We start from the raw sequence: 19,567 nt of genomic DNA on the forward strand, positions 1-19,567 counted from the left end.
AATACATCACACCCAACAATGATATTCACCACAGATACAGTATTGGATATGGCATAATACATCACATCCAACAGTGATATTCACCACAGATACAGTATTGGATATGGCATAATACATCACATCCAACAATGATATTCACCACAGATACAGTATTGGATATGGCATAATACATCACACCCAACAATGATATTCACCACAGATGCAGTATTAGATATGGCATAATACATCACACCCAACAATGATATTCACCACAGATGCAGTCTTGGATAGGACATAATATATGGCAAGATACATCACATCCAACAATGATATTCACCACAGATGCAGTATTGGATATGGCATAATACATCACACCCAACAATGATATTCACCACAGATGCAGTCTTGGATAGGACATAATGTTGGATGTTTATCTGAGGGATTGATCACTAGAGGTAGAAACTTGAACTAAATCTAATAGTATTTATATAGAGGGTATATGTTGGCACCAGCTTGCATTCATCATTTTCCAGATTGAAAGTTTTTATGACCTGATTTGGAAGAATTATTTGGTTGGATAACTTTTTGTCTGTTGAGAGACCAGCGTTTGTCAACATTCTCTTTGTACAAGAGGTTTGTTTATTTACTCCTGTACATTGACATTTAAATCCTGCTTGTCCTTGGGGTAGGGTGCAATGACTGTTTAATCCTGCTTGTCCTTGGGGTAGGGTGCAATGACATTTTGATTATGCTTGTCCTTGGGGTAGGGTGCAATGACATTTAAATCATGCTTGTCCTTGGGGTAGGGTGCAATGACATTTAAATCATGCTTGTCCTTGGGGTAGAGTGCAATGACATTTAAATCATGCTTGTCCTTGGGGTAGGGTGCAGTGACATTAAAATCATGCTTGTTCCTCCGGGTAGGGTGCAATGACATTTGAAGCATGCTTGTCCTTGGAGTAGGGTGCAATGACATTTAAATCATGCTTGTCCTTGGGGTAGAGTGCAATGACATTTAAATCATGCTTGTCCTTGGGGTAGAGTGCAATGACATTTAAATCATGTTTGTTCTTGGGGTAGGGTGCAATGACATTAAAATCATGCTTGTTCCTCGGGGTAGTGTGCAATGACATTGAAGCATGCTTGTCCTTGGGGTAGGGTGCAATGACATTTAAATCATGCTTGTCCTTGGGGTAGGGTGCAATGACATTTAAATCATGCTTGTCCTTGGGGTAGGGTGCAATGACATTAAAATCATGCTTGTTCCTCGGGGTAGGGTGCAATGACATTTAAATCATGCTTGTCCTTGGGGTAGGGTGCAATGACATTTAAATCATGCTTGTCCTTGGGTAGGGTGCAATGACATTAAAATCATGCTTGTCCTTGGGGTAGGGTGCAATGACATTTAAATCATGCTTGTCCTTGGGGTAGGGTGCAATGACATTTAAATCCTGCTTGTCCTTGTGGTAGGGTGCAAGATTCATACTGTGTGATAGCAATAATATGAATGTGACAGTTTGCATTATATTAGGCTGGTAGGCATTTCTCTGCATCAACTTGGCATGTTCACGTCGGATAGTGTGATGGATTCTCTCAATGCACCCAGTGCATTTACTTGTTTTCTGTTTTTTGGTTGGCAATCGGAAAATTCTAATTAGGATAAATGGGCGATGTTCCATCCTACATAGCAGCTGCTGTTCGTTTTTTTTTTTTAGCTGCCTGGTTTTTTTTTCAGCAGTGTCCATTTGGCTTCCAATTGGAAATATGGCCACCTTATTGTTAATAGCAATAGCAAATAGTAGAAAAAAATTGATTCAGGATGTTGTGGCAAGAAAAATTTCCATGTTTGCAGCCAGTCATTAATGAAAGTTCTGTGCAAGGATATAATGAGTGTATTTGAACCAATCAAATTCACAGAAAGAGATATGTTCAAAGGTAGAGTAGGATGTCCAGTACATTCACATAATTGTGGCTACCACTCATACATAGCAGGGGCCCCGAGTGGTCTAAAGTGCTCTCCGTTACGGGTCACTGCCATCTCATCTCTATCTGCGTGGGTTCAAGTCTCAGATTCAGCCAATGTGGGTATGTGAGAAAGCTTGCCAGTAGCTTCTCGTGGGTGGGTGGTTCTTCCCGGGGTTTTCCGGGTTTCTTCCTCCACCATTAATACTGGCCGCCATGCATAGCCTATCATGTGCTGAAAAATGGTGTTAAACCCTACAACAACAACAACAACAATCATGCGTAGCACAATGTGATATCTATAGATTGAATCTTTATGTTATGCATGAGAGGTTTATGAATGCAGACAGCATAGTAGGTTGTCTTTAATTCACATACATATGCAAGCAGTCAAATGCATAATGCTATGTCTTCAGAACCATGAGAAGGACCTGTCATATTATGCATGAAAAGGACCTGTTGCATTGTGCATGAGAAGGACCTCTGCATTAAGCGTGAAAAGGACCCATTCTATTATGCATGAGAAGAACCTTATATTATATAATGAGAATCACCTGTTGTATTATGCATGAGGACTTCTATTTTGCATGAGAAGGACCTGTTGGTTTATGGATGAGGAGTTATAGTTATGCATGAGTAGGACCTGTTGTATTATGCATGAGAAGGACTTGCCATAATTATGAATGAGAAGAACTGTAATTATGCATAAGAAGGACCTGTTGTACTATGGAGAAGGACTTATAATTATGCATGACCTCTTGAATTATGCATGAGAAGGACTTGTCAGTTATGAATGAGAAGGACCTGTATTTATGCATGAGAAGGACCTGTTCAGCAGTGTTGTATTATGCATGTGAAGTTTCTTGAATGCAGACAATACAGTGGGTTGTATAAATGGCTACCAATTTCACTCATGCATAGTATGGTGTTGCCCATAATACCAAGAGAAGGCCCTCTTATTTTATTCATGAATGCTGACAGTGAAGTTACATAAACATAGCTACCAATCTCTCTCCAGCATAGCACAATGTATCTGTAAAACCACGAGAAGGAACTCTCATGTCATACATTAGAGGAATCATAAGTGCAAGCAACATAGTGGCTTGTCCAAGTATGACAAACATGTTTTGTTTTTCACATCAAGTTTCTGTTGGAATAATGACCCCCAAAAAAATCCAATTATCCATGAATGTTAAGCTGATAGAGAATATAAAGCTGGTGTATCCGGATGTTCTCTACCTCAATGTTTTGCTTTATTCAGAATCTGGGCCAGATAGAATGACTTGTTATCAGATATAATTCATTCTGTACACCTGTGCTTAGGTAGATAGAAACAGAACTCCTAGTACTACTGGGAGCTTGATCTTGTGAATTTTGGTTTACATTGTGTCTCTCATCTGGACTACTTCGGTGATCCAGGCATCCACCTTAGAAATAGGAGGTCACAGGTTCAAAACCCATACCAGTCATACCAAAGACTTATACAAATGGAACAAGTAACTACCTCACTTGCTGCTCAGCATTAAGAGGTTAGCATCAGGACTGGTAGACCTGGTGTCAGGATAATGTGACCGGGTAGGACATCATGCTATATGTCTGCGGCATGATACCTTAGTGCTAGACTTCACTATAAACTGCCACACAGCAGATAATGTAGTGATATGACTAAAATTGTTACAGCTATGTTAAAAATATTAAAAAAACACAAAAACACATACTGTCTCTCATCTGCCTTATCTCCCAAGGAATGAGATGACTATGCTTTTTGTTGGTTTTAACTTCTTTCTCAGTTGGCATATCATAATGAGGAAATCAGAGCTAATTGCCTTTTCCAGGTACACACCACCTGATTGGGTATCAAACCTGCTACCTTGGAGTACAAGTCCAACACTCTTTCAACTGAGCTATCATGTCTTTCTTCATAAATCAATCATGGTGGCTTCATGGTTGGATAATACAGGACACAGCCAACACCTCAAGCAGCCATTCACACCATATCAAGCAGTGTTTTATCCACAAATGACTTCATGTAAGTCATTTGACTCATCAAGGCAAAATTAAGCAAGTCAAAATCCAACTCCTACTCAAGCCGATGATCAGTCTTCAGTAGTTTTTAAAAAAATAATTGTTTAAATACACAACAAAAATATTAGTTATATAATGTGACTAAAGCCAATAAGGCAATTCCTTTGCCAGAAGCATCAGAATATTCTATATTTGTTAAAAATCTTGTTGATGGTTTCATGTTTTTGGAAATAATCTGAGCATATATGCAGGTCACATATAAGGCTGTCCTCAACAACGTTTGTCAGGCTTTCCATTAAGTCTGAACAGGTGGTAGCTAAGTCATACTGAATGGTGAAATTCTTCAAAATGCCAATGGCATAAATTTCTTCAGCTGTTAAGTCGTGTATTAAAATTAAGAAGAGATATGTATTTTAAAAAAGGGATGTCTTCTACACTCAGCCAATGTACACACTTAAGTAACACTTTCACTGCTATGTTTTGTTTGGAAGAATGTTTTTGTAAACCTGCTTTCAGATCTGTCTGGTGTTGTGGACCTTCACTCAGCAGTTTCTGTTCTGGCAACCCAGCATGCCTTGACAGTGTACTGATCTGAAAGTTATTATCTTTTGCACATTTGGTCATGGAGGTCTTCTTTTAGCCTCTGTACGCAAAACATAAGGCTTATTCACTGTCACAGTCTTCACTCGACTTAACTTCTTTTTGACAACATAGCCATCTGTATGTTTTCGACTATTGCTGCACAAAATTATGTTTTATCTTCCAAGTAACCATTACCTCATTTTTAGATGATGAAGGCTCCACTGGTTCAATAACAGTACTATTATCGTCGGTTGGTTGTAAACATGGTCAAAATGATAATTTCTTTCGTTTCGGATCTATTTTAATTTTTTTTTGCCGTGGACACCATTTTCAGTCGAATGCTGACAGTATCTTGGAACAATGTAAGGCATACAATGGACATTGTTGTTTCGTTGCATGACAAGGATATGCATAAAATAATAGTTTCTCGTGAGAATCTCTTTAAAATCACGTGTTTATTTTCCACCTCTTTCTTGTGTGTGGTGATTATATGGTTCTAACATCCTGTTGCTACAAAAGATGTTACACTTACAGGTCACATAAGGTCAGCTCCAGGCTCCACACTCAGTTTAACCCTATGTATTATGGTAACATTAACGCAAGAAACTTGATATGTGCATTTGCCCTCTTTGGGAGAGTTGTAATCTGGCCAATAAAGTAGTTAGACCAAACCTTTGTTTTGTGTTAATCAGCAAAACATATCACTGGGGTGCATCAATTTACGTACCGTTGATGATTTTTGTGCATCAAATTGGAAAAGTCTGCATATTTGACGCATGACGCATGGGTAGATAAAATACTGATCAAGTATAAAAATTTAAAGAATGTTATTGGACCGCTTATTATTTGCGTTTCTTTTGCTATCTCAGATGATTTGTTTTAAATATGAATGTAACATGCCTATATTTATATAACCCTATATATATATAACACCTGAACTCATCATATTTCTATCAGATGAATTTTCTTAGTTGCAAATAACGGTGCCAAATCATCACAATGAGATATTTTATTTCAGAGATAATAACAGCAAAAACTCTTATGGTTGTTCTATCAGATGAATTTACTTCATGGTTAGATATTTTTTCAGACATAAAAAGAACAAAAAAAACCCAAAGCTTGTTTTGCATTTTCAGGGAACAGAAAAGGCTCTTCAGAAGATTAGTGAGGAATTTCCCCAGATGGAAATTATCAGCCTGAGTGGTAATTTCTGCACAGACAAAAAGCCCTCAGCTGTAAATTGGTAAGTCTTTAATTAATAATTTGTCCTGTATTTTTGAAAACCTCAGTTTTGGACTGTTGTGGTCAGTAATTTTATTTTGAAATTAACTTTCAGACACACTAACAAATTAATTAGCTTCAATCCATCACCCAGTATTCGAAAAATGAATATGACTGCATAATACTGCCAATAAAAGTCTCTTATTAGTTGCAATTTTAAGATTATCAATGATAGTTTTGCATTAAATTTTTGTGGGAAAATGTCTGAAACTTAAGATTTTTCAAGTTTTATATTGTATATCTAATTTTATTTTCAGGTTGACATTGTTTAATAGACATGATAAAAGATGAATTTATATCAGTTGTGGAACAAAGTTCTGTTCTGAAATAAATTGTTTCCCAGGAGAAAAAGCACTGACTGTTTTTTGGTCTTTTTGTTTAGTAGATATATTTGGAGTCAGTACAAAAGTCCAGGTTTAGTAATTACTAAATTTACTTAACATATTACTCTTATGTGCAACTGTTATTTGGAACTTATGAATGCCATTTGTATCAATATATCACTTGTCCATTTCGGTAAATTTCTTTAATCTGGTAGTCTATATTTATCATGAGAGAGAGAGAGATTCAGACTATGATGCTCAAAATTGTGATTCATGTTTTCTCACCCATGCGACAGAAATCTACCTGTTTTGCTTACCTTACTTTTCCTAAGTCTGGTTATCTTAGACCATTTGTCTCAATCATGGTGTCCACACTCTTGAGACTACTTTGTCAAGGAACGCAAGCATTGTTGTCTTCTGCTTGGCCTAATGGAGCTGTTTTCCAATCAAACAGATGCCGACACTTAGGGAAATTTACCAAAATAGTTTTTGGAGGAGAGCCTTGGGGAGACAAATAATGTAACCCCATGACTGGGATTTCCTTGTCTTGGTGCAAAGCCCAGGATAGATTCATGTTCACCCTGCTGAATACCAGCCATCCCATTCAGTAATGCATGGCAGTAATACTACTTGCAATTTCTGCTGATATTGTGTAGTACTTTATCAGTCATCTGTTACATTACAAGCATTAATTGGCTGAATGTTCAGTCTGCATGAAAAGGGCAGCATACAACATATGGGGCCATAATTGGGACTATAACTGGGGATATTTTAATTGAAAAAAAGGCAATATTTCTTTTGATTTGGAATGAACGTAGTCCTTTTAACTATCCCTGTTCAATCTACCAATTGCACTGCAACAATGACTTTATATAGATTGAGATGATAATTAGGGGGCAGAAAACTTGAGTTTCAGAAATTGACTAACTGATGCATTGATGTAGGTAGTTTAAAGTTTTGAAAACTACACATTGGCATAAAATATATCAAAAGCATTTATATGTAGACTACATATTTATTGATTTCATCATATTTACATTGCCAGCTTAGTTGTTCTTTCATCAAGATCAGAAACAAAGAAAATGGTTGATCTAGTCCCAGTACAATCCAATTATAGTTTTTGAGATAGTTTTGATAGGAATTGATTTCTTTCTTTGTAAGTTTTGGACATTGAAACAGATGATAATATTTTTGCATTTGAAAAAACGGGGCTACCAGCATTATACTTGTTTTTCTTTAAACATGATTGTAATTTTACCCATACTGGTGAGATATACAAAGACATTTTAGTGCTTCCACCATGAATATTGCAGAGTCACATAGCATTAGTCATGTCTGTCTGTCTGTTCCACAATATTTGTGTGTTCATCAACTCCCACATCTTTCATGGACTGTGCTGAAATGTAACAGATATTTTTGACATGTAATCGGCATGCACATATTATTAAGTTCGTGTGCTCTGGTGCATGCATATTATTGTTCTAAAGGTATATACTGTATCTGATAGTTCTTGCGTGTGCAGTTAATTCCACAGCTTTTGACAAAATGTCCCCAAATTTTGCAGACGTTATTGATGCAATGCCTACATGCACATGTCTTTCTGTCATCTTGCTCCAGTGTATTTTTTTTAGAGTTATGCCTTATTTTGGTGTTGAATATATATACTATACATGACATTTTTTGGATGTGCAAGGTTTCCAACAGCTTTTATTATATGCTCATTTTTTTTCCCATTAACTTTGCATTGTCAGAATCGTTCAGTATTTTAGTATACTTAACTCGCATGCAACTTCATATTGCACTCATAAAGGAACTACTTTTTGTTGTAAACAAAAAATGGAGACAGATGGCCAGCACTTTTTGTAAACAAATCATGCACACTCACATAGTAGGCGGTTTACATTTTTGTTGATTACATTTGTTTCTGAATAACTTAAGCAGATAGTTTTGTGGACTGCCACATGCCAGCTGCTTTGCTACATTCTGCGTTACAAGGCATAAACTGTCTTCTTTAGCTGGTAATAAGAATGGCAAAAAATATACTTTCAGTTTTACATCCTGAATTTCCTTTCTTAGTTCTGCAAATCTGAATTACATGAGCCATGTCATGGGTTCTCAAGCTTGATTACACATTTCGAAATTGTACTGTAATTTCGACTATATTCCAAGTGCAATTACATCCTCCTTACTGTTCTCAAAATGAAATAAACATTAAATTCCATAGCGTCTTTTTGATTATTGCAATTGAAAGACTTCAATTTTTCCCACATTATGATTTCAAATATTCAATGACAGAACAGAAACACACTTGCAGATGTCAAGACACTTCTCCCTCGCTACTTTAATCTGATGTATTTCAAGTAGAATTTGCACAGATGAATCCAGTCCATAATCACGAAATTTCGTAGAATCAACAAAAATACCAAAATCTATTCATTCCAGATCAAATGGAAAAGTTGTTGCAATGCACATTCATTCACATTATGAATCTAAATTTCAATTTTAAGTAGACCAAAATGCCATTTTCTTTCAAAACTTATGTCTAGCCTTATGTCTAGCGTGACTAAGTTCAAATTTATCTGGGCGGAGTTATGTATGGATTAATAATGTTGTGTAATGATGAATCTGTGCTTGTGTATTTAGTTTGGAATACGGCATACATTCAGTTACTTTGTTTCTTGTATTGTATTTTGTTTATATAATTAAGCCTTAGGTAGAATAAAAAAATGAGCATATAATAAAAAGCTTAATGCATTTGTATGGGAAAATATGAACTCGTTTTGTTGGATGAATATACTGCATGCCCAAGGTCATGCAGTATTCCATCCAAAAACCTCATTCATATTTTCCCATACGAATGCAGTAACCTATAATTATCAAATTGCATGAAGCTTGCAAGACTTACTGACACAAGATCAACATGTGCATATTGTATAATCATTTAGTAATAAACCAAATTTAAAATGAAATATGTGGTTCTGGTTACCCATCCAACCCATTTTTTTTCCTGCCAACACTAACTTTGGTTTGGGAAATAAATAAATATTTCCGAAGAAGATGAAAAAAATCAACATTAAAATGTAAATGTCATTGAAGTCAAATTCAGGTTGTGAATGATTGGCAGTGGACTGCTGTACTTCTACCACCAGAATCCGTACCATGGTATACTGATATACTGGTTAAATTGTACGCTCAAGCTAATCAGTGGGCATGGTTGTATCTCACTTGGGAAGGCAAGCAGTTGTATGCTTTTGTTTATGAACAGTAACAAGTTCTAATTAACAGATTTCAATCTAGTTTGGACGTCTCTGACTTTGGTAGGCAGCAGTTGTTTGGGTTTTTTCTGAATGCTGACTTAAGTTCTAGTGAGCAAATTTCAACCCATCATGCTACATTTATTTTTCCAACCCCAAGTAAGAATCCTGTTAATGTTGGGGTCAGTTGATCCAAGGTCTAGGTCATTATTGTTAAAAATAGATTTTGCCTATGCATTTCAAATTTGCGTGATAACTGAAATCCTGGATAACAGAATTTGTCAAAATTCAGTACATTTCATTCCATTTAGCCACTTGAAGAACCATGATATATATTTGGGGGTCAATAGCTCCAAGGTCAAGGTCACTGCTTTTAAAACTACATTCAAACAACTAAGCTTATTTTGGTGTGGTATTATGTGCTGTTTGCACTACCGTTATACATATGTATCAAATAAAATAGGTCAGAAGTGCTTCCTAATGTTCAGATCACTTTTTCTTTAATTACAGGATTGAAGGAAGGGGCAAATCAGTAGTGTGTGAAGCCACTGTTCCAGCCAGTGTGGTACAGACTACTCTAAAGACCTCTGTTGAGGCCCTAGTGGATGTTAACATCAGCAAGAACTTAGTTGGCTCAGCCATGGCTGGAAGTATTGGAGGATTTAATGCTCATGCTGCTAATATTGTCACTGCCATATTCATTGCAACTGGACAGGTGAGCTTGATTATTTATTTTTCTCTCAGTAGAAAGTAGTCCATTTTAATAAAACTGTAAAAGATATATTGAATCTTAAGCTTTCACCATTCATTTGGAGTGATTGACAGTTCTTGACATCCCAGGTGTCATCAGCTTCCCAGAACACAGAAATTGTTACTGCCTGGTATTTGTTAATGAAAAACAGTGTTGTTAATTTAAATGACATCAACTTGCAACAAATTTTGTTGATCATGTTGGAGTTTAAATTTAAATTTTTTTAATAATTTCTGTTGGGTGCATTTTTGGAGAGGAATTTCTTTTCAAGTAAAACATCAGAAACTATAAATTAGCAGTGGAAAGAAAAGCTTTTAACTGGGTTAATTTTGTGGCAGCTGCTTAGTTTTACCAGAAAAATTGCTTGACTAATACAGTTTATCTCCAGGATCCTGCCCAGAATGTAGTCAGCTCAAACTGTATTACTCTTATGGAGGCCAGTGGACCAAACAAGGAGGACCTGTACATCACTTGTACCATGCCGTCTCTAGAAGTTGGTACAGTGGGTGGTGGAACAATCCTGCCTCCCCAGGCTGCTTGTTTAAAAGTAAGACCCTTTGCCTAAATTTGTTTATCTTTTTACGTTTTTGCTCATCATATTTTTTAATAAATATAACAAGATTTCTTGGGATATCTGAGACCAGATGGCTTGAAACACGTTGCTTATTGTTACTGTTTAAATAAGACTGATAAGCATGTACGTCATGACTTGCTCCTGTCTTTCCATTCCAGGCAAACTGGTCAGTACAATTACCCAGCAACCACTTGGTGTACGCTCGGGTACCATAATTGTTTAAAATTTTAATGTCATACAGTCATGCGCGTTTTGCAGATGAACGATGAATAAACTTTCTTTGATATGAATGTAAATCCTCAGTATTTTGTGATGTTTGACAGTAGTAATTATCAGCTCTTTTATAATGTCTGAAACAGACCAGTACATACAAAATGTGCTGATTTTTCAAGGTGTGAATGAGTTGGGTTAGCAGATTTTCAAGAGTTCTGATATTTTCATTGACATTTTTTCATCAGTTTTCAACACTTGCCAAACATTTTTTTACAGGGTTAAGAGCAGATATCTGTGCCAGCAACATTATTTGTGGAATATTTTTCCTCTTTTTCATTTGTCTTGTCTCTGGATTAATGCTCAGGTACACTGTAATCTTTGTACACCCACAGCTGGATGGTTGGATGGAGGAGTGCTTCATAATAACAGGCCACAGGAAGATTTCATGTTCTTTTTCAGTATATTTGTCATTGTTCATATTACCATCTACAAGCAAGATCTCTACACTTTAAAAGGTTAAACAGCCCCACATATCAAGTTTGCTTTCTGTCAGGCCTAGGCTGAGATAGCAAGACAGTAGCCTGTCCATTACTCACTGTTCTTTTTCCACACTTTATCTTTCCATCACGTTGCACAGTTTGTAAACAATCTTATTAGTAAAAACACTTTCTTCCAATCATGCCCAACTTTGTGTAATCATTCCACTGTGCCATGCCAGATGTTTCTTCTAATTTACTTCACACTTGTCAAGTTTTTTTTTCCATATATTCAGAAAATCCCAGAGAATGTAAATGTCAATGGATACCATAAGAGGCACATATATATTACAAAAGTTGGTTATTTCCTGCACTACTTGCTACTGTTCACTTTTTGACAACTAGTGACAATTTGTTTCTCTGCTATCTGCCTGTGTTCTGGTAATAGTTTTGTTTCCCACATCGTTTCACTGGTGTAACCTTTTCAGAAATTTGCGAATTGTAGAGGGATGAATTGATGCAACTTTTGTATCTTTTATCAGTCTTTTTCTCTTTTTTGTGAAAATCTTGTTAGCATGATGATCCAGAAACCTTCTATTATGCATCAGGACTAACTGACCTTAGAAACCCTCTATTGGGCATCAGGACTAACTGACCTTAGAAACCCTCTATTGGGCATCAGGGCTAACTGACCTTAGAAACCCTCTATTGGGTATCAGGACTAACTGACCTTAGAAACCCTCTATTGGGCATCAGGACTAACTGACTTGAAAAACCCTTTATTGGGCATATTGACTTAATGTTTTAGAAACCGTTACTGGGCATCATGGCTAAATGAATATAGAAACCCTTACTGGGCATATAGGCTAAATGATTTTAGAAACCCTTACTGGGCATCATGGCTATATGATTTTAGAAACCCTTACTGAGCATCATGGCTAAATGATTTTTTAAACCCGTACTGGACATAATGGCTAAATGATTTTAGATACCCTTTATTGGGCACAATGACTAAAGATGCCAACAGGTACTCGGTTATCCACCCATTAATAATAACCTGGGTAATAAAATGAACAACCAGGTACCCATTATTAAAAAAGTATTCCAAGTTCACATTGAGACACAGAATAATGATTACAGTTATAAGCTCATGTCATGTGACATTTATTCATCATCACAGGGGCTTGTATGGCTGCTTCCAATTTACTTGTCATACATGTACTATATAATAATACAAGGGAGGACACTTCTCTTTCTTGAGTGACCTATTTAAGAATCAATGCTGATATTTAAAGCTAGACTGTTCTAACTTTGTGCCTGTCCATGGTTCATATGCCATTTTTCTCGCGACTTAAATGCGCTTGTTTTGAGATCCTGATGACATTAACTAGGTCAGTACCTTTTGTCAACAGCAACAATAAGTACTGATTAAGAAAAATTTGACGAAATAAAATTTTAAATATGTACTACAATTCAAATAAAAGAAAGCACAATATACATGTCCAGTTTAACTAATGCCATTTTTGCCTCAAGTTTGTGGCACAGGAGCGAATATTAGCTGTTCAAGTTACGGCCACTGTTAACAGGTTTGTTTACTGGACTCTCTTTTTTTTTTTATTAGTGGGAAACCCAAGACAAATATTTTTGTCATGGCAAATGCAACGCAAAAACTTGGTCCCATAACATGCACTTCTTATACCATATTAGGAAAAAATTAACGAAATGGACAACTACAGAAAGAAATTTTTCACTGTAGTGTTTAAATGTAAGGAAAATCTGAGTTATTTAATAACACTGACAACAAAAATCTAAAATAAAATTATCATGTGTGTAAATATGGTAATTTTTGCATTAATTTTTCTTGAAACAGTGCCAAGAAAGCAGACGGGATTATTGAATGTGAAACCACTTGCCACAGAGTCATTCTATTTTGATACTAAATATGTAGTGGACCAGTATAAATTTAAAATAAAAGGTGCCAAATATAATAAATAAAACAGGCTGTATCAATGTAATTTTTGGATGTTATATTACTGAAAAAAATAGAGGAGAGGGATTTTGTTAAACTTAAAAACATGTTGCACAGGACCATCGTTAATGGACAAACCATGTCAGGTTGAGGATACTATGACAGTGATCAGTTGTGGACTTTATAACTATTCTTGAACGTTACTGTAGATATGTATAAAATGAGTGTTATGCATAAATTAATTTATCCATTTCTTTTATGTATATACTCTTGTATTAACTACTAATCCATGTGGATTTAGCTGATTTGTGACAAAAAATGTAACTGCAGATCAGGTAAGTAACAAAAATAAATGTACATTAAATAAAATAAAAATGTGCATTTTTCATACAGAGTCTGTAACTATAGCATGTAATATATAGATTGGTCTTTTTATGCTCAAATTATGCTTTTTGCCACTTATATTAGTAATAAATTATGCTTTTACATCTCTTGGGGGTTGGCATATGTGCACCTACAACAAAGCAATTCAGGTTCACATTTAATACAATTTCCCTTTGATTGGGTACCCAGGTAACTGGTTGTTATGATTGACAGGTACCCAATAAAAATTTCCCAAAATTTTCACATCTCTAACAATGACTAATTCACTTAAGAAGAAAAGTAAAAACTCTTAAACTGTGGTTGAAAATTTTAATTGCAGATGCTTGGGGTGAGTGGTTCATGTGAATTAGCACCAGGGGAAAATGCCAGGAAGTTGGCTCAGATTGTGTGTGCCACAGTTCTAGCAAGTGAGCTTTCTTTAATGTCAGCACTAGCAGCTGGTCATCTAGTCAGAAGTCATCTCAAACACAATAGGTAAATGAAACTTCAGAGAAACTTAACAATTACTTCTTATATAGGGAAATTTAACAAGGACTTATTATATAGGGAGATTTAACAAGGACTAATTATATAGGGAAAGTTACCAAGGACTTATTATATAGGGAAACTTACCAAGGACTTATTATATAGGGAAACTTACCAAGGACTTATTATATAGGGAAATTTAACAAGGACTTATTATATAGGGAAACTTACCAAGGACTTATTATATAGAGAAATTTAACAGGGACTGTATATATAGAGAAATTTAACAAGGACTGTATATATAGAGAAATTTAACAAGGACTGTATGTATAGAGAAATTTAATGAGCACTGTATATATAGAGAAATTTAACAAGGACTTCTATAGGGAACCTTAAGTACTGTATATATAGAGAAATTTAACAAGAACTGTTTATATAGAGAAATTACCAAGGACTGATTATATTTGGAACCTTAAGTACTGTGTATATATAGAGAAATTTAACAAGCACTGTATATATATAGAGAAATTTAACAAGGACTTATTATATAGGGAACCTTAAGTACTGTATATATAGAGAAATTTACCAAGGACTGATTATATAGGGAACCTTAAGTACTGTATATATAGAGAAATTTAACAAGGACTGTATATATATAGAGAAATTTAACAAGCACTGTATATATAGAGAAATTTAATAAGGACCTATACAGTAGTCCCCCTCTTATAAGGCCACCCCTAATGCAGTAGGAAAATGGCCTTATAATGCGGGTGGCCTTTCTAGGGGGGATGACAAATGTGAACAGTAAATACATATGAAGAAAGTCACAAGTACATTTAATTTTAAATATTTAATATTTTCATTAAAAAATCACATGCATGATGTGAAATAAATGTAAAAAAAACTGTGTCATCATTTTCAAAAGAATGCTATGAATAACCATTGATATAGTTTTAAAACTGTCTTTATAATTATGTTACAGTTCACATCATCAGTAACTTTGTTGGTAACAGTCTAAAAAACAAACCAGTCTCGTCACATTAAAAATATCCTTGCTGTCATATCCCCTGCATATATCGTTTAGTCTTTTGTTCCAATCTTCAACAACTTCATTATTCACATCAGCTGATTCTCCACTAAGGACAGAACACTTAATATTGTGTTGCGCTTGAAATCTGTGCAACCATCCGTTACTTGCGGTAAAGTCATCATATCCCAATTCAACTGACAAAATTGTTGCTTTTTCTTGTCATTCAAATCAGGATACAAACGTCTCCTGGCTCAAACAATCTTCCTTTCTCTGTCCATTTCACCTTCCCACTTCTGCAGAATTGTTTCATTATCTTTCACGATATTGTTTATCTGAGTCTTCCCAACATTAGTTTTCTGCAAGGATCCTCGACGACCTTCCCCCCAGTTCAGTTACTTTCACTATCTCCTCTAAACTGAGAATTTTTATTTTCCTCGATGACATGTTGATCTTTTTGCAGTAAACTACCCATGTTGCCAACTACAATACTGATAAAACAAGTTTGTTTGCATCTAAACAAATTGCCATGTATTTTTAAAGGAAGTGATCTTGTCACGTGATTCGTTAGTCGCAGTCTGTTACCCTATTGTTTTTATACATTTCTTTACACTAAGTGAGAGAAGCCCATTTAACATCACGCAGATTTGACCTCGCGGCCGTTAGAATTTGTAATTTTGACAATTATTGTCAGTAGTAATAGCCACTAATTATCAAAGTGAACAAGGTCAACATCTTACTAAGGGAAGCCATAAAGGCTATCAAACCATTTTCCAGCGGACTTGTGTATTGTACATCGATACTGCCACTTTTCAGCTGTTACTACTGTTCAATAATTGTAATTTTAACAATTATCAGTGACTAAACCGGACATCTTATGATAACACAGCAGTAAGGCTAATTGGATTACATGTATGTACCCTTTTGTATGGATTAAAATTTGAGTCTTTCTCGGTTTTTATGGAATAAATTTGGCTTCTCATGAGGCGTAAATGATATAATATTAACCTTAATGGTAAATGTACTTTACTCAACACTTCTTTCAGTAACGAAAACCTGACATCGGGGAAACCGAAATCGGATTACTTAACACACGTTATGAATAAAATACTGGTTCTGGATACATATTCAAATAAAATGCAGCCGCTTGTGAGGGGTAAATTTTATATTATTGTGCTGATATGCTGGCTGCTGGTTGCGTTAGCCGGGTGGTCTTTCGCGAGGGGTACTTTTGAACACAAACTCGTCGGTGCCAATGGATTCTAGCCGTAAGGAGCGGGTGGCCGCTGGTCAGGGGGGCCGTTCAAGAGGGGGACTACTGTATAGGGAACCTTAAGTACTGTATATATAGAGAAATTTAACAAGAACCGTATATATTGAGAAATTTACCAAGGACTGATTATATAGGGAACCTTAAGTACTGTGTATATAGAGAAACTTAACAAGGACTGTATATATAGAGAAAGAAATTTAACAAGAACTGTATATATAGAGAAATTTAACAAGTACTGTATATATAGAGAAAGAAATTTAACAAGAACTGTATATATAGAGAAATTTAACAAGAACTGTATATATAGAGAAAGAAATTTAACAAGGACTGTATATATAGAGAAATTCAACAAGGACTATATATATATATATATATATATATATATATATATATATATATATATATATATATATATATATATATATATAGAGAGAGAGAGAGAGAGAGAGAGAGAGAGAGAGAGAGAAATTTAACAAGAACTGTATACATAGAGAAATTTAACAAGGACTGATTATACAGGGAACCTTAAGTACTGTATATATAGAGAAATTTAACAAGGACTGTATATATAGAGAAATTTAACAAGCACTGTATATATAGAGAAATTTAACAAGGACTGTATATATAGAGAAATTTAACAAGGACTTATATAGGGAACCTTAAGTACTGTATAAATAGAGAAATTTAACAAGAACTGTATATATAGAAAAATTTAACAAGGACTGTATATATAGAGAAAGAAATTTAACAAGAACTGTATATATAGAGAAATTTAACAAGGACTGTATATATAGAGGAATTTAACAAGCACTGTATATATAGAGAAATTTAACAAGGACTTATTATATAGGGAACCTTAAATACTGTATATATAGAGAAACTTAACAAGGACTGCACATATTAACTTAACAAGGACGGCATACATCATCTTAACAAGGATTGCGTATGTATATAAATTTATCATGCACTTAATATATAAAGAAACATAATAAGGAATATATATCTATATATATATATATATATATATATATATATATATATATATATATATATATATATATATATATATATAACAAGGACTGCATATATAATCTTAATGAGAACATTATATGTATAGAAACTACTGTACATGTAGAGAAACTTAACATGTACTTTATATGTGTAGAAACATCACAAGTACTTCATACATGTATCAGGAAAAACTTAATGAGTACTATAAATGTATATATAAAAGCTTCACACATACTTCATATGCGGAGAAAATAAGTACCACATATAAAGAGAAACTTAAGATGGCTGCCATGGTGGCCATACTGTGTGTCAGATTGGCACCATTTTCATTTGGTACCTAGTAAAAATTATAAGAAGTCTTCTGGTGAAAAGTGAATTTTCTGCCTGGGAGAATTATGACAAGATTTTCAAGATGGCTGCTGTGGTGGCCATGTTGGCTGTAAGATCATCACTAATGTTCTTTAAGACCAACTGGATACTGAAGTAGTCTTTGCATGTGACTTTCAGGAGTTGTGATACCAAGTGTTTCAGGATGGTTGCCATGGCATCCATATTGGATGTCTCATTTGCACCATTTTCATTTAGGACCAGCTGGACTGGCAAGAAGTCATTTAGTGAAAACCTGCTTTGATATGACCATTTCATAAGGAGTGGTGACAGCAATATTTTCAAGATGGCCACTGTGGCAGGATTGGATGTCTGAACAGTACCATTTTTATTTAGTACCAACTAGACCATTGGATGAATGTGTGAATAAAGTTTCTTGGCTATTCTTGAAGTAGTTTAGAAGTAATGATTACACATTTATGCTGATGAAAAGATGCAGGACGGGCAATTCCATAAGTCCTTCTGGTATTTGATCAGTAGACTTAATAAAAAGGAATAAAGGAAGATGACATAAAAATTACTTTTATAATATTAATTGGATACAAAGATTTTAAAGCTTTAAACAATGGTCTATGGCCTTGAGGAGTATCACTTTTCTGGGGTTGAGAAATCATTTTTTTCAACCTTGTCAAAGTCTATGATGGTAAAATATTTACATTAAAATTGTCATATTACTGAATACACATGGCTGTATCATTAGGACCTAGTAAGAAAATGTGTTTAAAAAGAACTCTTTAACAATAAGGAATATATTCTTCATTTCTGCACAGATGTATGTACACTTTAAACAGGATTTATATGTATATCTGGTGATCCGTTTGCTTGACAGTGTTAAGAATGTTAGAATGAATTATGTTTTCCATGATTACATTTTTTTAAGGTGATGACACTATGACCATTATTCTTGAAGATTTCATACAATTTTCTATTTAATTTTACAGGTCCACTATCAGTATGAATTTGTCCAGTCAAGTTTTAAACTCAAATTTGTCTCCAAAGAAAGAACAACTTCATACCCTTGTCCAGGAGCAATCTATACGCTACAAGGACAAATCTTGACAATGGATTGGATGCAGTAGCTTTATTTTATATTTCTTTATACCAAAATGGTGCATGTTTTGTACTAAATTGTATTTATTCAATAAAACTATGAAGTTTAATCTTGTATGTTCCTTATGTTTCCACTATATTCAAGAATTCATGCATTAAATAAATAAAATTAAGAATATCTTATTCAGAATGATGCATCATCTGTCAATGTATTATGTGTCTGTCAGCATGTACCACATATTTGACATGATCTCCAAAACTACAGAGTTAGTTGGATCAAGCTTTTATTCAATATGCTCTATCAAATTTGCTGTTTGGTGGTTTCTCATGTAACTGGTTTCCATAGAACCAAAAGTAAAATAACTTTTGACATCTCTAAAACTAATATACCAAGTTTTGTTCGAGCATTTTGAAGATGTGCCTAATGATTTGTTCTTTCAAAGTTGCTTTTGATAGTTCCATAGTAGCTGATGGAAAATCCATTTTTGAAAAATCCTCCAAAACAGCCAGAACAGTTTGGATAAAATTGTGTCAGAATGTTCTTTATGACACGTTCCAAAATGTTATTTCTATTGACTCCA

General features: G+C 34.8%; 1 protein-coding gene across 2 annotated transcripts in view; it reads left to right on the top strand.

Annotated features, from left to right (window-relative positions):
* The window catches only part of LOC149801707 (3-hydroxy-3-methylglutaryl-coenzyme A reductase-like), an 82,569-nt gene extending 63,473 nt beyond the window's left edge, over positions 1–19,096 (top strand). For both annotated transcript variants that reach the window (XM_089955986.1, XM_089955987.1), the window contains exons 18-22: positions 5,685–5,791; positions 9,917–10,121; positions 10,546–10,704; positions 14,093–14,247; positions 18,878–19,096. In XM_089955986.1, coding sequence (XP_089812112.1) covers positions 5,685–5,791; positions 9,917–10,121; positions 10,546–10,704; positions 14,093–14,247; positions 18,878–18,995 — 744 coding nt within the window. In that variant the 3' untranslated portion in view covers positions 18,996–19,096. The remainder of the gene's footprint in view (positions 1–5,684; positions 5,792–9,916; positions 10,122–10,545; positions 10,705–14,092; positions 14,248–18,877) is intronic.
* The last annotated feature ends 471 nt before the right edge of the window (positions 19,097–19,567 follow it).

The sequence above is a fragment of the Sinohyriopsis cumingii genome, chromosome 4 (genome assembly GCF_028554795.1).
Source record: "Sinohyriopsis cumingii isolate HCF-2022 chromosome 4, ASM2855479v2, whole genome shotgun sequence".
Taxonomy (NCBI): Eukaryota; Metazoa; Mollusca; class Bivalvia; order Unionida; family Unionidae; genus Sinohyriopsis; species Sinohyriopsis cumingii.